Here is a 20106-nt window from a genome sequence, read left to right on the forward strand (position 1 = left end):
ACCTTTCACTCAAAATGAACAATTTGGGGGGGGGGCCCTTGAAGAACAGGTTCACCTGTACCAGCATCTATATAATCCCTCGCTGAAGGCTCATTCTCAGATAATACAGCACCAGCGTTTGCGTTAAATATGAAAGGGAAAGTTGCCTATTTGCTCTCTTAGGGGGGACTAACTCTTCCACACTTTAAAAACCCCTGAATTAAATTAAGTCATTTAATTAAAATGAATGTAAGTTTTTTTAATTTTTTTTATTTTTATAGAATTGATTAAAAACAACAGAAAATTGCTATGAGCGTCGGATCAAATACTGAATGGTTTATTAAACTGGACTACTGCTTATCAGGAAAAACCAACCATACACTGCACTGAACATTAAAATGACACACAGACTAATTTCCATGTCTGCCCAAACGTACTGTACCAGGCATATATCCACTTTCTATACTTTTATCTGCACTTTTATCTACCTTTTCTTTACTTACAATTACACCCTGCTTTTTCTCACAATTTACAAATATATACACAGTTTCCTCTCTATTCCTGTCAGTTACCCTTACCTTTGTACATTACTTAACTGTATGACCTTCATTTAAACACTTTCCTAACTGTACCACCAGCAGTCTTCCGTTACCCTTAAGTCTTTTGTTCTCTTTTATTGATCGTACTTGACTAAACTCTGAATGTGGGAGATTACATTTCAAAGGACGCTTCTGGGAACAGCCTTTCTGTGTTGGAGTTTGGGGGACATGGGAGAGCTTTCCGGAGGGGGCCAGTGAGGTTTTGTTAGCTGAATGTCTTCCTCTATTTTAAAGGTTTTCTTTGGTGGATCTCCCTGAGGGGGCCAGACGACGGTTATCTTGTTGCAGTGTGGCTTGCTTTCTTTAAATGTTTTTGTCATTTCGTTTTCACCTCTGTGGGGTTTATCTATTGAATTCACACTGTCCATGGAATATCTCCAATCTATTTGATCATCTAAGGGATTTGGCCCACTGTTTCCCACAGGAGGGTTTTGTCCAAGACTGTCTTCGTATATTCCTTTGGATTTAAGAAGCTGTTTGTAATGAGGTTGGCAGTAAAAATGTCCATGAAGAGAGACATAATTTCCCAAACTGCAAAGACAAAGAGAAAAAAAAAACATTTTTTTTTTTTTTACAATTTTGCTTTCGTAAACTAATATTTATTCATTTTTATTTTTAGGAAGCAATTCCAATCCATTCCAATCACATATTATACGTTTATATAATTTTAAATTTAGCAAATAAGACAAAAGCAGAGAGAGAACATTGAACTAATGTCACATTTACCTTAATTTATTTCTGCAATGCTCACAGCAGAAACAGGATTTATGGTACTTTTTTTTGTCCACTATCAGAGCATCCATCGGATAAGCCCTCCTCCGACACACTGCGCAGAGCTCCGACTTCGGAACCCGAATCTGCTTTCCAAAGAGATCAAAATGCAAACAGTGAGGTTTTGAGCTTATGCAGTTTTTGAGAATAGAAATATACTATTTTATATTTAGAAAGATATTTACTATTTTATATTTAGAAAGGTATTTCTATTTCAAATGACACGTTCTAACAGTAAGGAAAATACTGAGCTTCAACATAATATTGTGTTTTACTCACATTCATACTCAAACCACATCTCTGTAGTTGTAATATCTGAAAACTCTTTCAGACTAAAGAAGGTACATAATGTACAATAAATCATATTTGCCAAGGTAGATACGCACCTTACTTTAATACACTGTTGTGTTATCAAACAGACTGAAAATAGTGTTAATCATGAATGTCAAAAATTCATTATATATAGTGATGTGAAAATGCGCTTGCCCCCTTGCAAGTTTTTTCTCTCCCAATAATGAACACGGTCATTTAAAAATTGTATTTTGTGTTTACTTCAATCAATCAATCAAATTTTATTTGTATAGCACATTTCAGCAGCAAGGCATTTCAAAGTGCTTTACATAATTAAAATAAAAACAGCAGATGACATTGAATGAAGAGTGAGAAAGAGAAATTGATTTTTAAAAAAAAAGAAAAATAAAAATAAAAAAGGATTAAAACATAGACATCAAAACCCACACTCTAATCCTAATTTAGCCATAAGCAAATCTAAACAGGTGGGTTTTAAGTTGATTTTAAAGGCACTCAGTGTTTCAGCTGTTTTACAGTTTTCTGGAAGTTTGCTCCAAATTTGTGGTGCATAGAGACTGAATGCTGCTTCTCCTCGTTTGGTTCTGGTTCTGGGGATGCAGAGCAGACCAGAACCAGAAGATCTGAGGGGTCTAGACGGTTGGTACAGCAATAACAGATCTTTAATGTATTGTGGTGCTAAACCGTTCAGTGATTTATAAACTATCAACAGTATTTTGAAATCTATTCTCTGAGCTACAGGGAGCCAGTGTAGGGACTTTAAAACTGGTGTTATGTGCTCTATCTTCCTTGTTTTAGTGAGAACACGAGCAGCAGCGTTCTGGATCAGCTGCAGCTGTTTGATTGATTTATTAGTCAGACCTGTGAAGACGCTGTTGCAGTAATCAATGTGGCTAAAGATAAACGCATGGATGAGTTTCTCTAGATCGCGCTGAGACATAAGTCCTCTAATCCTAGAGATGTTCTTCACGTGATAGAAGGCCGACTTTGTGATTGTCTTAATGTGGCTCTGAAGGTTCAGGTCAGAGTCCATCACTACTCCCAGGTTTCGGGCCTGATCGCTGGTTTTCAGTTGTAATAACTGAAGCTGTACTTGTGTTGCCTTTGATTAATTATTTATTATTAAAGTTTTTATTAATGTTTCAGAGCATGTTCACAACCTTTCCCAACCCCCCCCCGCCCCCAACACACCCTCATGAAATAAAATACACAAACAAAATAAAACCAAGCAAGAGAGAAAAAAAAAAAAAAACAGGTCAGTGCATTACAAATCAATAAAAGTTTCACAAAAGATTAAATATCCTCGGTGTTAGCAGAAACAACCACAGTAAACAGAAGTAGTCACTCGCTAGTATTTTCCACAACAATAGGCCAGTAGTACCCTAACTTGTCCCCATGTTACAGGGGAGGAAACAGTTCCAGGATTTTTTGAAGTTCTCCATGTCATCATTTAGTTTGGCCAACATTTGTTCATATGACACTATTTCCAACATTAATTCCAACCAGTCCTTAATATTTGGAGCGGATGGAGATTTCCATAATCTGAGGATTATTCTGGCAGCCGTGACCGTCCCCACCTGCATTACAGTATTTTGGTGTTTTGACATATTAGGCATCACTGTTTGATCCCCCAACAAGCAGAGTCTTGGTGACATAGGTATCCCTAAACCTATCCACTTTCCAACGTACAGCAATACTGTTTTCCAGAATGGGAAAATTAGTTTACATTCCCAGAACGCATGTATAAAGGTTCCCGGGTCAGTTTTGCATTTCCAACATAGGTTATTGGTGAGCAGACCCATTCTATGGAGCCTGGATGGAGTGAAATAAAATCTATGTACAATCTTATAGTGTGTAAACTTCCCTCTTGATTCTCTAATATATTTCCCGTTATTTGATAATATTTTCAACCATTCTTCATCAGTAAAAGTGCATCCAAGGTCCTGCTGCCAGATAGTCCCCAGACTTTTACATATATCACTTTGCATACTATTAAACAATTTGTAATATGTGGATGCTTTATATTCAATTCTACTTGAGCCCATATATTCTTTTATTGGATTATCTTCATATATGAATTTGTCTTTAATAATACAGTCTCTAATTTGTAGATATTTCCAGAAACTATCCTTCTTTATATTGTATTTCAGCATGACATCTGAAAAAGACATAAAAACCCCTTCTGTATACAAATCATCTACAACACGTATTCCCTTCACAAGCCATTGTTCCCAATAGACAGTTTTCCTTCCGATACAGATGGATGGATTCAGCCACAGTGAGGAGTACAACTGTTTTGAATGTGACATCTTGCATATTTTATGTGCCTCCTTCCATACTGATTTAGAATGTGCTAATATCGGATTTGTGGGAAGAGGTTTCCTATTATCTGTTTTACTATGAGAAAGAATATCTATCGGTCTCCTTTGATTAATTATTTAGATTTTTTTGATGTTCCGAAACACTTACTTGTAGAAAAACGTACAAAGACAATAGGAAATCAGGAAGGGGAAAACACTTTTTGACACCACAGTATAATACACAGAACTTATCTGAAGAGTGCAATTAGGCTTTTTTTAAACTAAATATGTTAAATTGTTAAAAAAACAAAGCAAAGCCTTTAGTCTATTGATTTTGTAGATTTTCCATGTTGATGCTTCTGAGCCAAAAATTATGAACTAAAGCTGGATCTAAACCTATATATGAGGAACTGGATCCCTGCAACAGCAAATAATTGTGTCCTGGTTTCACAAAGAATCCAGAATATATACTAGTCTACGCAGCTAATATGGGACCTTAGTTTAACAGTTCATATTAATTTTTTGTACCTTTTCCTCTTGTGAGGACTCATATTTCAGATTTTAATACTAATTAAAAATATATATTTTGTTTATCTGTGATACTGATTTATTTACTGATTCAGTTTTAGAGATATCCAGTTAAAGCCTTCAAAAGTAATTTTGCTCCTGCTGAAGTTGTTTTTGTTTTCAGAAGTTTGTTGAACTGCTAAGGTAACAGTAGCATGTCTACTATTTATTTAATATGATTTGTCAATATCTTAGTTTGTAACATATTACAATGCCATGTTGAAAATGGTTATAAAAAAGTTGCTCTCTTCCCTCACAATTTTGGTATTTTGCTTATAGTATCATAAATTTCATGAATAATGTGTTAGGACAAGTAATTTTATCAGTAAAGAAAAACATGTGAGGAAACTAAAAAAACAAACAAAAATAAAGCAAAGTTGAAAAAAGCAGAGAACAAGTTGAACTATATTAATATTTTAGTTTTCTTCATTGCAAAGCAGATTTATATCATAATTGTATCTGAATAAAACTACTAAGCCAGTAATACCAACAATCCTGCCAGATTGCTCCATATATTTTGCCCCAAGGTGCCATCAACATGCAGCCATGCACTGAGCAACACTGCTGAACACACATCGGTTTCAGCCCGAAAGGAATGGCACACATGCATCAACCAATGCAGGTAATAACCCACAATGACTCATGTACCACATGTAAGAACTTTAATGTGCTTAATTTATTTTACTCAAGATAATTTCTAACTTATATCTTTTAAAGTTAGCATATTAGCAAATTAATGACATTTGTTTGTCAGCCTCCCTCTTAGCACCCCTACAGACTTCCCCTTCCAGGCCATTTCAGACACTTTTCATTATAGAGACTATGAAAACAATCTTGTAAAAGCACATAGGCCATGCTATCAAATTTCGCTGTTTCATGCCATGCACTCTTTACCCAATGAGACAGTCTTTGTCTGATGTAGCACAGCTTGTGATGATGTCTCTTCAGAAACAGTGTACCCAAGATTTTTGAAAACCGTCTCGCTCTCTGTCCATGTTTTATGGAAATTCCTTAGCAGATTTTCTGTGGTGTCCTCATCGTAAGTTTCTGTTCGCCTGGCAGCTTTCTTTTTGACGGCGTCAGCATAAGAAAAAGCGACTGGCTGGGTTGAGACACTTTCGGAGTGCTGAGTGACAGCAGTGATTGTTCCAGTTACTTTGTTACCAAATTCATCAACGTTCGAGAAATGTTCTGTGATAGTTTTTGCTTCAGATAGTGCAGATGGTTGTGCCAATATTGTGTCTGCATCGTTTTTCAGAAAAGGGAGGGGGGTGCTCTGCCTTGAGTCTCCTTTTGTCTCATGAGATCTTTCCAGCTTTGAAGAGTCTGCTCTTGTTTTGCAGAGACTTGACACAAGCTCCTCCTGATCCTTCCTCTCCTCTGTAACTGAGAAACACTGCTCACCCAGTTCAAAAACATTTCTAATCACCTGGATGTTAAAACTCGGCATTTCCTGTTGCAGTAGGTCTGCTTTTTCTTTATTACAGTCTGAGCTCTTGTTGTCATTGTGAAGGCACTCTCCAGGTGGAGTGAGCTCTTTTCTGCTATATTGCTTTTCTTCTGGGGATTCAAATTTGTTTATAAAGCTTGACAAGTCTGCCTTTAGAGGCTCATCTTTTTCTCTGTTCTTGTTTTCAGCCTCACGCTCCTCCATGTCAGGGCCCAGCCGTTCACTCATGGTGATGGCCTCCTTGCGCACAAATATCTTATTAAGCTCAGCTTTTTGCGCCCCTTCAAAGAACTCCCGTTTTTCTTTGACAGACGCAGATATCATGTCAGAATCATCCGAATCTTCCGCAGAATTTGCCTCCTTTTGGAGTAGTAGCACATCATTCTCAGAGCTACTTTGTGTAATGCTTGTTTTTGAGTTGGCTGACTCAGTAGGTGTCCTTGAAGTCTCTGAAACTTGAGCATCAGTTTTGATTTGCTGGTGAAATGTTGAAGGCAGTTCCACGACCTCTGATTTTTTCTCAATAACTTGTTGGGTGAGCGGTGGTGGGGGCGTGACAACCCGAGAGAGTTTTGCTGTTGTTTCTTTGAGTCGGGCCAAATTTTCTGCCTTATCAAATGTCGGCGAAGGTGTGATTCTGGTGATGCGTGATGTTGGGGTGTCACACCTGCGTGGCGGAGGCGTAGGAGGGGTGGGTGGCCTGTGGAGTAGGGTGGGTGATGGAGTCACTCTTTGTGGCGAGTCTGTTCTTCGTGTGGACTCGATGGTGATAAATGTTGGAGAGGGAGGACGCATTCTGAGTGAGGGTGATGGAGCTCGAAGGTCGATTGACTTGCACAAACTCACTTCTTCCTTTCTGCTTTCATGTGAGGTGCTTTTAAGAGTTTGGTGTTCAATTTTGGCAGAACCGATGCTGATTTTCGATATTCTTTGCGCCACCAAGGCAGAACTTGCTTTCTCTGCTACCGGCTCACATTCATGCTTCTCCAGTGTTTCGTCTGTAAGGTCCATTAGTTTGGATTCTGCAAGTTTCTTAAGATTCAAAATAATTCTTTCATTGGTCTGAGCATCGTTTTCAGCAGCACTTTGTTCCAAATCGTGTTTCCTTTCCGGAGTTATGATCCAATCTGGCACTGAGTTTAAAAGACTTTTTACAGATTTGGAATGCGTTTTCTCTGAAGTGCTTTGTATCTCTGTGATTTGAGAGATTAACACTTGGACGTCATGCCTCTGAGTTCCCTTTGTTCTTTCTGTCGTGGATTTTACAAGTTCATTTTGTTCTGACTTGCCTGTCACCGTAATTGGGACATCCCAGCTTTCTTTTGGTTGTTCCTTTGCGCTCTGTTGAGAAACTGCCACTTCTTTCTTTTGAGATCCCTTCCCTGGTGTTTGAAGTGCTTTTTGTTGCACAGACTTCTGATCATCTTTTCTGTCAGCAGTAATAACCTCTCTCTTGATTTGAACGTGCTCTTCTTTTATACTTTTCTGAATTTGGTCGAATGCATTTGTTTCATCTCCTTGTTGAGTCATTTCAGATGTTACTCTCTTTACTTCTGTGTTTGATTCAGTGACATTTTCTTTACCTTGGCCTTGCTGTGCATTCCCTTTAGACTTTTTGGATTTCTTCTTCTTCTTTACTGGAGCAGGAGTTTCTGGTTGATTGGCAGTATTGCTTACAGGTGTTGCAGCCACAGCAGGGGAAGTAATATCCGTCTTTTTCTCTTGTTTTATCTCAGCGGCTTCTACTTTCAAATCTTGTGAAACACTCTGCATCTCATTGTCACTGGATTTGTTAATCTCTGCTGACTTTTCTTGTTTGCTGTAGTTCTTTTTTGATTTTTGGCTTTGTTTGCCTGCTTTTCCATTTGCAATAAGAGACATATTTTCTGTTGGCAGATCTGAGACATTTTCTTGGCTCCTATTTGAAGACACATTTATTCTGTTTGTTTCATCTGTAAAAACATTATTGCATACCTGTTTTGCCTCGTGATCAGTTTTGTTTTGATCTTCTAATATGTTGGAAGTAGTGTTGTGCGTTTTAGTGTCTGTTTTGGCATGGCCACTTACATCAGCAATAGAGATCAAGACTTTATCAGTTTGGCCAGACTGACTCGAAGACACTGATACAGTTTTCTGGGTAGTTGTTTGCAGATGCTGTCTAACAGTTGAGACGGAGGAAATCTTTTGACTGGAGACCAACTTAGTATTTTCACTCGATACAATTTGCTGTTTTGCAGACAATGTAACTGTGGAATCCATAGTGGTGTTGCCATGGTGGGACCTGGGATTGCTTTGGGTTACATCTGATACCAAAACCGTCATAGAGGAGTCTGAATAAGCACCTGTTTTTGTATTTGTACTTCCTTTCTGAGTGGCTCCTGAGATACTGTAATTTCCCTGATCCCGGTTGGACAGCATTTCAAGAGCAGCGCTCATGGAGTCATATGCAAAAGTGGGAGACGGAGAAGTTGGGGGTGTGTTTTCCTCCCTAAGTTTCCGGTATTTCTCCTCTGCTTTTATCAATGCTGTGTTAAATTTACTAGCTTTCCCTCTCATGAATGGTGGAGGGGAAGGTGGTGGAGTGAATTTCACTGGAGCAATGTAAACTTTCCTCAGTGGCAGTGGCAATTCTGCCGGAAGAGGTGGAGATGGCGGTGGAGTAAATTTCACAGGAGCAACGTTGACCTTCTTGAGCAGCTTAGGAGATTCTGGGAGTGGAGGTGGAATGTCATGGGAGACCATTTTTGAAATGTGCACGATTGCTTCTCTTTCATTTTGGTTTGCCTTCACTTCAGCTTTCACAGACGTCGCCTGTACCTGTTGCTTTTTACTGAATTCAACTTTAGACTCCAACTTTGGAACTGGCTGCAAAGCAGGAACTTTCACTTTTTTGACTATCATTCTTTTTGCTGTTGATGGAGAAGCGGGAACTGCTTGCGTCGGGGTGCTCTCCAGTTCTCGCTGAGGTGGGGGAGGTGGGAGGAAGTCTTGCTCACCAGTGAGTGGTGGTGGCGGGGGAGGAAGGTGGTCAGTGTCAGCATCAGCAGTTGGTGGAAGTGGACTAGGAGGAGGAGGAGGAAGAAGGTCTGTTTCTGCAACAGGTGGAGGTGGTGGTGGTAGAGGCAGATCATGCTCTGGTGCTTGTGACTTTAACATGTAATTGTCAGTTTTTACTTTGGTTTTAGACAGTTTTCCCATCCCCTTTTGGTTTGATTTAAGATTACGAAACTCTGTTTTTACCGTTTTTATGCCATGGTTTTGAGTAATCGTTTTGTGCTCCACCACTGTTGAAGTCTTTATCCTAACTGTATCTGACTGATTAGTAATGGAGTGATTTTCCTTAGATGTTTCAACCTGCTTTGCTGTTTTAATCTTTTGTATGTCCCTCTGCGCGTCTGGATTTAAGTTTTTCACAGCAGGGCTCTGTTTGACTTTAACCCTTCTGTATACTCCATGTCTGACTTTGGGAGTTTCCCGCTGTGCTGTTTCCATAAGTGATTTGATTGTGCCTTTAACATCACCCTTTATTACTTCCTCTTTTTCCTGTTGGGTTTGCTCCTGTGTCTCATATAAGGACTTGATTGACATTTTGATATCACCCTTGATATCATCTTCAAAGGCGAATTTCTGTTGAGTCTTTGGGGATAGTGGAGGCTCCATGAACATCTGAATTGTCCCTTTGACATCTCCTTGAACATCTATTTCCTGCTGACATGCTTTTCTCTCACTTGAGGCATCTTGCAGACTTTGCATTGCCATATGAATATCACCGCGAACAATTTCTTCCTTTTCAACTCCCTTCACTGCTTGCTTTGCCATTTCCAGGGATTTTAGGGTCGCCTTCACATCTCCAGGAACTAAGTCCTCAACGGCAAAACTTCCAACTCTGGAGGTGGATGATTTCTCAAGAGATCTTAGAGCGCCCCTGATATTTCCGGGAATAATATCTGGCTTCTCCACCTCTTTGTTGCGTCTCTGAGCCCTCTCCAAACACCGCAGTGCTTTTGGAATATTGCCTTTTACCACCTCCTCTTTTTCCACAACCACCGTCTGATTAGCTGATTCTGACAATGAGCTCAGAGCAGCTTTTAAATCTCCTTTGACTATCTCCTCCCTCTGGATTCTCTCCAGTGAGACAGTTGGCTCTGCTGTGAAAACTTTTAATGCATTGTGAACATCTCCTGGTATAACATCCTCTACTGTGCGTTCAATTTGCATTTGATGTTGGCCGAGGACAGATTTGGTGCTCTTGATGTCGCCCCCAATGATCTTCTCTTTTTTAGCTGTGTCATCCAGAGTTTCATCAGGGCCTAGCTGGAGTTGTTTGAGATAATCAAGAGCTCCAGATTCAATGCATGTGGAGTAAAAATTGACATTCCCTCTTTCAGTGTCATCTATCTTTATCTTCACTGCCTGATCTGACTTTTCTGAGCTGGACAGCCTTTCAAGAGCACTCTTTATGTCCCCTTTTACAACATCTTCCTTTTCAACATTAACATCCTGGTTTTTATGTAGAAGGGAATATAATGTCATCCGTACATCTCCTTTTTCATCCTCCTGAATGAGTATGCCCTGTTTTGCTGATCCAGTCTTACTGAAGAGGTTGTTGATTGTTTCCTGAATGTCACCACGCAGAATTTCCTCCTTTTCGACATTACTTTCTTTTTCCTGGCTGAATAGCTGCTCCACTGTTGAGCTGATGTTTCCCTTCTCTTCTGAATCTATGACAATTTGCTGCTCCCTTTTTTCCTTTCTGTTAAGGAGGTTCATCATAATAGTTTGTAGATCTCCCTTGATGATTTCCTCTCTCTGAATCTCTGGAGTCTGCTGATTCATTAGCTGGTATTTTGCCATCCTTATATCACCAATCTCGTCAGCCTCTATTAGTATTCCCGTTGAGTTCACCATTTTCTGACTGTAAAGTTCCTCAAGGGTTCCCTTGATGCTTTTCCCCAATATTTCAGTCTTTTCCACCTTAGTCTCACTAAAGCCATCAAACGGTGTTGTTTCAAAGAGCCATGTTGTTGTTTTTACATCTGCTTTGGGAATTTCCTCCTGAGCAACAGATATGTTCTCACCCTCATCAACTTCTTTAATGTGATCGAGAGGATTTTTCTCAAAAAGCCAGACTGAATGTTTAACATCTCCCTTTGCAACCTCCTCCTTTTTAACAGTTTCAATTAGATTTTCAGAGCTCATGCTTCTTATTCTGTCAATGGACTGGGTTTCAAACCTCCACTTTGCGGACCTGACATCACCTCTCTGTATTTCACTCACATTAACAGTCCTGACAGATCCCTCTGAGGAGGTGTCAGTTTCAAAACGCTGTTTATTCATTCTCACGTTGCCTCCTTGAATGTCTTCCACAGTTTTTATGAAAGGCTTACTTTCTTCAGCAATCCTATCCAGGGGCTGGGTCTCAAATTTCCATTTGGCAGATGTTACATCTCCTTTTTGTACATCTTGTTGTGTTACGGATTTAATGATGTAGACCTCATCTGTGTCTTTAATTGCATCAAGAGGTTTTGTTTCAAACAACCACCGGGTCCCAACAACATCTCCCGTCTTCACCTCCTCACTTGTAACAGTGGTGACCTCATGGTAGTGACCCTCTTTGTCCTGTATGGCATACAGGGGCTGTGTTTCAAACATCATTGTGTAATTTCTAACATCGCCTTTCTCATCCTCGTCGCAAATAATTTTGGAGGTCTTTATGTTTTCTGTTTCAGAAGAAACCTCTTGGATTTTATCTAGGGAATAGGTCTCAAAAATAAACCGACCCTTGTTGACGTCGCCCCGTTGCACATCGCTGACTGTGTGACTGTTCATGTATTCCTCTTTGCTGTCATGTATTTGGTCAATGGACTGATTTTCAAAGAGCCATTTGCAGTTCACAACATTTCCTCTTTGTATGTCCTCGGTCTGAACTCTCTTGAGCTTTTGCATTACTTCATCAGAGGAAGACGTCATGATGTCTGATGTTTGGTTTTCGAAAATATATTTTTTTCTTGAGACATCTCCAGATGCAATGTCTATCTCTGTGACACGTTTATAAGATCCTCTCTCCTCCCCCGTGAGGTTCTCCAGGTTTTCTGTCTCAAAAAGAAAGCAGGCCATTTTTACATCTTTTCCTTTAATGTCTTCTTGGTTTAAACTGCGTGTCTTCAAAACTGTTTCCGTTTCGTCATGAATCGAGTCAAGTGTTTGTGTCTCAAACAGCCATGTGCAGGTTTTGACATCTCCCTTGCGTATTTCTTTGGATTCATTCTCTCCTTTCAGTTCCACTCTTTCATACAGGATGTCCATTGGCTTTGTTTCAAACAACCACTTGCATGTTTTCACGTCCCCCTTCACGATGTCCAGAGTTTTATTTGTCTCCACAGTTTCTTCATCTTCAAGATTGCTGAAGAACTTGATTGCATCAAGAGGCTGCGTTTCAAATAGCCACTTTGCAGTCTTGACATCGCCAGATTCAACTTCCTGCTTAGATATTCCCTTAATAATTTGATATTTTTCAACACTGTCATCAAACTGATCAATGGGACGTGTTTCAAACATCCACTTGTAGGTTGTTACATCTCCTTTAATAACCTCCTCACGGCGCACTGTTTTCACCTCATGAAAGTGGCCTGAACTGTCTTGCATGGCATACAATGCTGATGACTCAAACAAGTTCTTGTTTGATTTTACAGAGCCAGATGTCACACCCTCTATTGCAATCATTTGCAATTCCTTACTTGTGCTAAAGTCCGTGCTCTCAAAAATGTGCTTGTAGTTTGACACATCCACTTTATCAATTTCTTCGAGGTCAATCGTTCGGATTACTTCTTTCTTTTCCTCTCTAATTTCCTCCAGTGGTTGGCTTTCAAATAACCATTTCTGATGCCTTACATCGCCCTTCTCCTCATTAAGTGGTATGGTCTTTTTCAGTTTGCCCACCTCAGCCAACTCCTTCAAGTCTTCGCTTGGAATCGTTTCAAAATATTCTCTGGCTGATCTCACGTTGCCAGCAACAATTTCTTCTTTTGTCAAGGAGTAAGTATTTGAGTCATCTTTTAATGTATCCATTGGCTGCGTCTCAAAGACCCAACAGTTCCTACGGACATCTGCCCTGCAGCTTGTTCCATCCTCTTGCGTGAGGTCATCCTCAACATTCACAGTACGAATGACTTCTTTTTTCTCTTCTCTTATTTGTTCTAGAGGCTGACTCTCAAACCGCCACTTCTGGTGTCTCACATCCCCTTTTATTTCTTCATCTACTGTTGTCTTTTTAAGTTTTCCAACCTCGGGGCAGTTCTTCCTGGCTACTTGAGGGCTGGTTTCAAAAAAATCCCTCGCAGATCTAACATTTCCTCCTATAATCTCTTCAATTGACTCAGATGTCATGGCCATTGGAGAGTCTTCTGGTTGTGTTTCAAAGACTAACCGGTGCTTGCGCACATCGGCTCCAATAATATCTTTCTTCTCTGTTTGCAAACTTTGCCACTCATGGAGAGAATTTAATGTTTTTATCTCAAACAACCATCTGCCCCAATCTCCCTTGCTGCTATCCTCCATAGACAGACTGCACACAAGCTTTAAGGGAACAAATTCTTTGTTTGTCAGGTCCAGAGGTTGGGTGTCAAAAAGCCAGCGTGAAGCAAGAGAGTTCCCCAGTTCGGTTTCTATTTTGCGCACAGACTTTATCTCCAGCATTTGGCTCGATTGTCCTATGATGACACATTTAAACTGAGTGTCAAACGTGCTTGTTATGACTTTAACCTCTCCACTGATTTCCTCCAACACTGAACGTAAGCTCAGCAGGTGGCTCTCATCAATAGTCTCTGTGTGCCCCAAGCTTTCTATTAACTTACTATCAATCATGTAAATAGAAGCATTTCCATCATCTTCAGTAAACAAAATCTCTTTAGTCAAATCCTCCTCCTTGTGCATTTTGTTTAGGGTGTCCATACTCTGAGTTTCAAACAACCACGCTGCGGCACGAACATCTCCCTTGTCGAATTTGTTGAATTTGTTTTTGTATTCTGTTGAGTTGGTGTTCAGTGAGCCCAGCTCATCCATTGGCTTGGTCTCAAACATCCATGCCGTACGTCTCACGTCTTTACCCACAATCATTTCCTGTTGAGTAATTCTCTTGTTGTCTTCTTCCTCATCAGGAGTTTCATCTTTAATAGCATCCAGTGGTTTATTTTCAAACATCCAGCGCATGGCTTGCACCTCCCCAGGGAGAATCTCTTCCCACTCCTCATACTCCTCACCATAGATGTCATCGGGACTACCATTATCATTATCATCATCATCATCATCCTCATATGTGAACACTTGGCTCTCTACCTGATTGTTCTCTGTTTCACTGTATTCACTGTAGTACTCTTTTTCAATATTCTTACGAACCTCAGGATGGATGTGTTTGTATAGACGTTTCAGCTCAGACATACCCTTCTGCTTGAAAAAGGCTTCTCGATTGAGTTGTTGTTTGTTTACTGGCTCCAGAGGCTCATGTGAGGGATGGCTCACTGGAATATTTTCACTGTCTGATGGCATTTGTAATAAGTCTGGAGGAGGAGGAGGAAGATATTCAGAATCCTCAGCTGGAGGGGATGGAAAGTCCTCATAATCCATCACTGCAGCTTGGATTGACTCCGTAGCAAATTCCTTACACACTTCACTAGTCAGCTTGTTGCTCTGATTCACGTTTGAAGACCACTTTGATCGATTGATGTCACGTCCAATCTTTGTTGGGAATAAAAATGACATATATATTTTTAGTAGATTAACTATTAAAAAACATGAGTATATAATTTAATACATCGAACTCTCAAAATCTGGTTGTTGATGGGGGCTAATACAGAAAGGTAATCCATCAATAGTTAAATAAACTTCTAAATTGCTTTCTTCTCATTCACTTCCAAACGACAGAGATAAATTGCTGATATAACGCAAGACAAATCTGTCAAGGTTTTGAGTGAGCAGCACAGGTACACAGCAGTCCAGTGACATAATTTACCTCACCTGAGTATTATGAATTTGCACAGGTGTGCAGCTTCAGCAGAGAGTGTGTTCTACTGTGCAATTGTTTAACAGAGTTAAAAGAACTAATCTTTACATTTTGAGAGTGATCTCAGAAAAAATATGCTTCCTTTTCAAAAGTTATTACCTTAATTGGTTTTTGTGCAGCAGCCTCTTCTATTGTTCTTTCAAAGTGATCTCTCAGCTCTTTGGTTGTGAACCTGGGAAACTCTTCGTCTAATCGTTAGCACAGGAGTTACAACAAAGAGGAGATTTGTATTAGCAAAGCAGAGATAGGAAACAAAGAATGAGGATTAACAGATAGAGTTTCATGAGCTCCTACTTGCGTCATTCTGATGGTTTTCATAACTGGACGCCAAGTTGCTGTCATTGTAGGTCACCTGTGTGTGTTTTAAATGAAAAATGATGAGAGGGAATTTATGTAACTGACACATACATAACTATAGTGACTCTTCTTGCAGTTATGCACATTTATGTAAATGCTTAAAAAACTTGTGTTAAATGGATTTAACCTTTACTGCTTAAAGCAAAAACAAAATTAGCATTAGTTTAATTGGTTTTGCTGATTTACATGGGATGTTTCATGGTTAAAACTTGCAGAGTTCAGGGTTATGCTACTCATGGACGGGTTATTGTGGCTAAAGTGAATGGTTGTTGCTTTGTATATTTGTGGAGATCAGAGGAGTTGATGCTCAGAGAAAGCACCTCCTATAATTAGATTGTTCTATATCAGAAAGAGAGTCTTTCTCTGAGTTCAAGAACTCAAAATACCTCTGGCTAGCTTTTCTAATCAGGTTAGAAAGAAATTGAGTACTTAATTTCTTAATTCAGCTTCATTAAATGTTCCATCAATGTCCTGCTTTTCTCCCAACAACTACAGTTAGGTATTGAAATTCAGGATTTTGTCACAGACTCCTGGAAAATGCTTTGTAATCAGTTTCATTTTAGTTATTGTTGCCTTGGTTTTCATTTCGTAATAATTTAGTGTGACTTTTACATGTAGCTTCAAGATAAGAAGCATTGTTATTTATTTTTTTATTTTTCATTGTTTTGTTTGTATCATTTTATCTAATGAGTAGTGAGTAGCTACTGGGATAAACTGTAATACATTTCTTCCTTGATTTGAATCCTTTCAAGTGTTAATTATTGCACAGATTCTGCTGAAAACTGAGAAATATACAAAGATCTTCTTGCATTTCTTTTAGAATCATAATTGCAGAAAATGTTATGCATACCATAGCTTCCTGGAAATGTAGCTGCTGGCTGCCTGGGACGACCGACCTGCTGCCACTTGCTGCCTCTGTAACCTCAGAGGTTGACATCTCCTGTTAGGGCAAAAGAGGCATTTGTCAAAGATTGTAGATGACTTACAACCTTATAACACAAATGTCTTAGTGCCTCATATCATAACCAACTCATTTTATGGCCAGCAGTCAGACTCAACTCCAATTTACTAGTCTGTTAAAGCATAATAGTACACAAGTCAACACCATCAACACCTTACGCTTCTTGAGCTTTGAAAAAAAAAAATCACAGGAGTAAAGGTAATAAAGCCAAGTTCTTCTTTCACACTGTGAAAATATCCAATGAATATTTCCTTTATATTCCTTGTTTAGTTATCTGTCTACATAAATGGACTGCAGCATTTATAAATATTCCCTGGAGGCTTTAATAAAAGCTGATGAAATATCAAGCAGTGCAAGCAACATGGGTCCACATGTTCAACTACAGGAATAACAACAAAGTGCCATGCAAAAGTATTCATAACCTCAGATCTTTTATGAAATTGTTCACATTGCAACCTCAACTTTCAATATATTTAATTAGGATTTTTGTAAAAGATCAGCACAGAAAGTAAATTTTTGCTTGATTGATTCACGTCAGAATCTTAAAACATCCGAACTGGATTAGTGATCTTGCAAGGCACTGCATATATAACCTCACACAGAGTTCAGTTTATCAGTTTTTACTTGCAAAAGTCCCATTCAAATGATTAGAATGTCAAGCGTTATGATGCAGCAGCAACCAAGCTCAGGTCGTTACAAAGCATTGCCACGATTTGCACACTCATCTGCCCCGAGCACTTTGTATCAACCTAATGGAGCTGATCTGTGTACCTGCTCAGTTTTGTGATGGAAATGAAACTGAGCTACACTGTGTGATGTTGAAGCTTCCTGGGTATGAATTTGTTTCCTCACGCTTGTAAGTCCCCCAGGCAGGGAACAGACCTCTGACTCCTCCATGACCTAATGAAGCAGAAAACATTGTTAGCTGCTTCCACTTCTGGAATCAAACAGCTGCTCAGTATGGCTTTTCATATTGGGATGCATGCGGCGCAGGCAGCTGTCAGGGGTTGTGACAGCTCATGTAGTTTGTGCAGTGTTTTTTTCAAATTTCCCAACAGTTGCTTAAATGTAGTAAGTGATTTTTACGGTCTGCATGAATGCAAAAACTGACCCATGGTCACAGAAAAGAGTTGTCAACTTTATCAAGACTTTATCGCAACAGAAACAACAGTTTACTTCAATTACCTCAATTGTTGTTTCCATGATCCATGACTATTTTTGCAATTATCATGATATAATAGGGAAAAATACATTTTCTTTTCACTGCAATAGTCCATGCACAAGCTGGAATACCCCGCTGGTGATGGTGTTGTCTGCTCGCTTGGAGACAGCTGCCCGGGACATTGCCTCACAGTTGGCCTGTGGGATGACGTCTGAGTCTGCAGAGAGAATCCCGATTCCTCTGGTTTTAAACTTTTAGGATTTCCAGCCCTGGTTGAACCTGCACTGCCAGCAGCTGAGGCACACAAAGCCAACAGTTGGAGAACACGTTTACCATCTGTTTTTTTTTTTTCTCCAATAATTTGAAACCAAATAACATGATGCCATTATAAATACATCTAGATAAAATCAGGTAAGTAATATATTTTTGTTAACTCATAAAGTGCTGTTGCAGAGCAGCTGGTGCAAATACCATGATGCTCCTCTGGCCCAGGACTTAAAACGTTTGCACACCTGTCTTCTGGCATCCAGCTGCTCACAGGATGTGTAAGATTTAGTAAAACAGTGGTAAACAATTATCCAATGTTGAAGACATTAACGTGATTTGTGGGGATTTAATATTATACCTCATTTAAATTTGCTCTCAAATGATATGAATGTGCTATTTAATGTGTCTCGGCACTCGTTATCCTCTTAGATTAATGAGTACTTCTGTAGTTTCATAACCCTGTGAAATTATGATTTATGTCATTTAGAGTTTTAAGAGGGTCAAGATTCACATTAAGGTTGCTGTATTTCAGACTGAGACATTTTCACGGTCTGCTTTTAAATCATGTTTCTGGTATAGTTGGAATAAACGTATATGACAAGAGAATAACCTAAACGGCTTCATGATGATACATTTTCCTTCCTTTGATTTTAGCCAGCTTCTCTTGTGCTTTTATTTCTAATTGATAATAAAACGTTTATGTGTAATTGCTAAACCTCCAACGGCTGTGTCAGGAGCTTACCCACTTCTCTAATTTGGAAAGTTATCTTGTTTGTCTCTCAGTTCTTGTTCATTTAAAATGTGTTCAGAACAATAAGAAAATAAACTCTAAGCTCAGTTTTACCTAAACAGTCCTGGCCCTTGTGTGCCAAGACTGTATAAATAAACTAATCTGTACTTAGTTTAGTTATTTAGCTAAAAATAAGTGAAACATATAATAAATCCTTCTTCATTAACTTTTTATGTATTAAAATGTTTTTAATTCATAAATTAATTTATATATTGAAAAAGAAAAAAAAATTGAATCAGTGGTATGCCAGAAAAATGAAATGTAACCACTTTTTATGTTGGTAGGCTGTTATTTTAAACGTTTCAGTACAACTTATGAAAGCTCAATAAATTTGGTTTTAAAAATTCAGTCAAGTCGAACGATTTTGATACGAACCAAAAAAATTCAAATCTGTCTTCAGGTTCAGCCTATTACATGGCAGACTAGGGCAGACTAGGTTGGGACAAGAGCTCAAATATCAAGAAAGTGAAGTTATCTTGGCGCCATGTACATGCAAAAATAAATCCAGCCTATTTTAGACTTAACCATCATGGGTCATGTTTCTCAGTGAAATACAGTGGAAAACTGGGAGGTCAAAGTTCCCCTTTCCAAAAGCATGAACAAACTTGCACTCATGACCTTGCATTTAAGAATGCATTTCAGTTTCCCTTCAAAACTCCTTGTTTCATGACCCGGCTCTGAGGTTATGAATTATCTAACAGCCAGAAGATCTGGCCTTCATACATACAAACAAACAAACAGCTAAGCTACTGGAATAACTTCATAGAATTTTTCTAATCTGTTCTTAGGCTAAAGGTAATTTTAACTTCTCATTTTAGTCACAGTTTGGTTTATATTTTGCTCTCAAATCCTGTACTATGCGAGGATGTTTGCTCACCACCAATGATTCACTGATAGCCTTTAGCTATTTTGTTACATCTGACAACATTGAGGCAAAAAAAATGAAAAGTAAACTTGAAAGCTAGAAACAGGCAAAATAGATAAACAGCACCTACCAGGAAAGGATGGTGTTGAATTATAAAATATATGATCTCAGCAAATAGAATCCCACAACAAGGCCACTGCACCCCTGCCTGCAGGGTCTTTCCAAGCAAAAAAGAAAAATCCGGGTCAGTGATGGAGACCAGCTCCAAGGCAATGTGTTCACCTCTGTCCAAAAAGCAGACAGTGACAGCTGATTTTATTTTAGACCCTCCGCCCCCTTGCAGAAGATGGTCCCGCGGTGTTTTTTCGCCCCTTTTTTTAAGGTTGTAAGGCTCCATGCCTCCTGCGCCCAGTCCCAAGAAAACCCATACAGAAATACATACTGTGACTTATTTGCAGGCCCTTGTATACAGCTAAATCTGGCCACAGAGGTTTCATCATCATGTCTATCACCAGAGTAGATTCCATAGTTCAACAGCTGCTACCGTCTATCACTATACAACAAAATATGCGCATGGAAACCCACCACAAGATACTCTTGAGAATTTAATCAGTATTCACTTTTTCAGGGACCGAAGCAGAAGAAAGCAGATGTAAATTCCTCGCGACAGA

The 20106-nt window shown here is 39.2% G+C and overlaps 1 protein-coding gene across 2 annotated transcripts; it reads right to left on the minus strand.

The window, feature by feature from the left end:
• Window positions 1-994: 994 nt before the first annotated feature.
• On the minus strand, window positions 995-19816 carry xirp2b (xin actin binding repeat containing 2b). Of its 2 annotated transcripts, none has more exons than XM_008404046.3 (9): window positions 19566-19816; window positions 17645-17730; window positions 17123-17251; window positions 16241-16330; window positions 15328-15385; window positions 15133-15221; window positions 5420-14708; window positions 1305-1435; window positions 995-1109 (listed from the first exon to the last, which is right to left on the minus strand). In XM_008404046.3, exons 2-8 carry the CDS (start codon window positions 17693-17695, stop codon window positions 1344-1346), a joined length of 9798 nt encoding a protein of 3265 aa, XP_008402268.1. In that variant the 5' UTR covers window positions 17696-17730; window positions 19566-19816; the 3' UTR covers window positions 995-1109; window positions 1305-1343. The 2 variants fall into 2 exon arrangements, with proteins under 2 accessions (XP_008402268.1, XP_008402267.1); XM_008404045.3 differs by having other exon boundaries at window positions 17645-17807.
• Between the last annotated feature and the right edge of the window lie 290 nt (window positions 19817-20106).

This window comes from Poecilia reticulata, chromosome 2 (assembly GCF_904066995.2).
Source record: "Poecilia reticulata chromosome 2, P_reticulata-male-v2, whole genome shotgun sequence".
Classification (NCBI taxonomy): domain Eukaryota; kingdom Metazoa; phylum Chordata; class Actinopteri; order Cyprinodontiformes; family Poeciliidae; genus Poecilia; species Poecilia reticulata.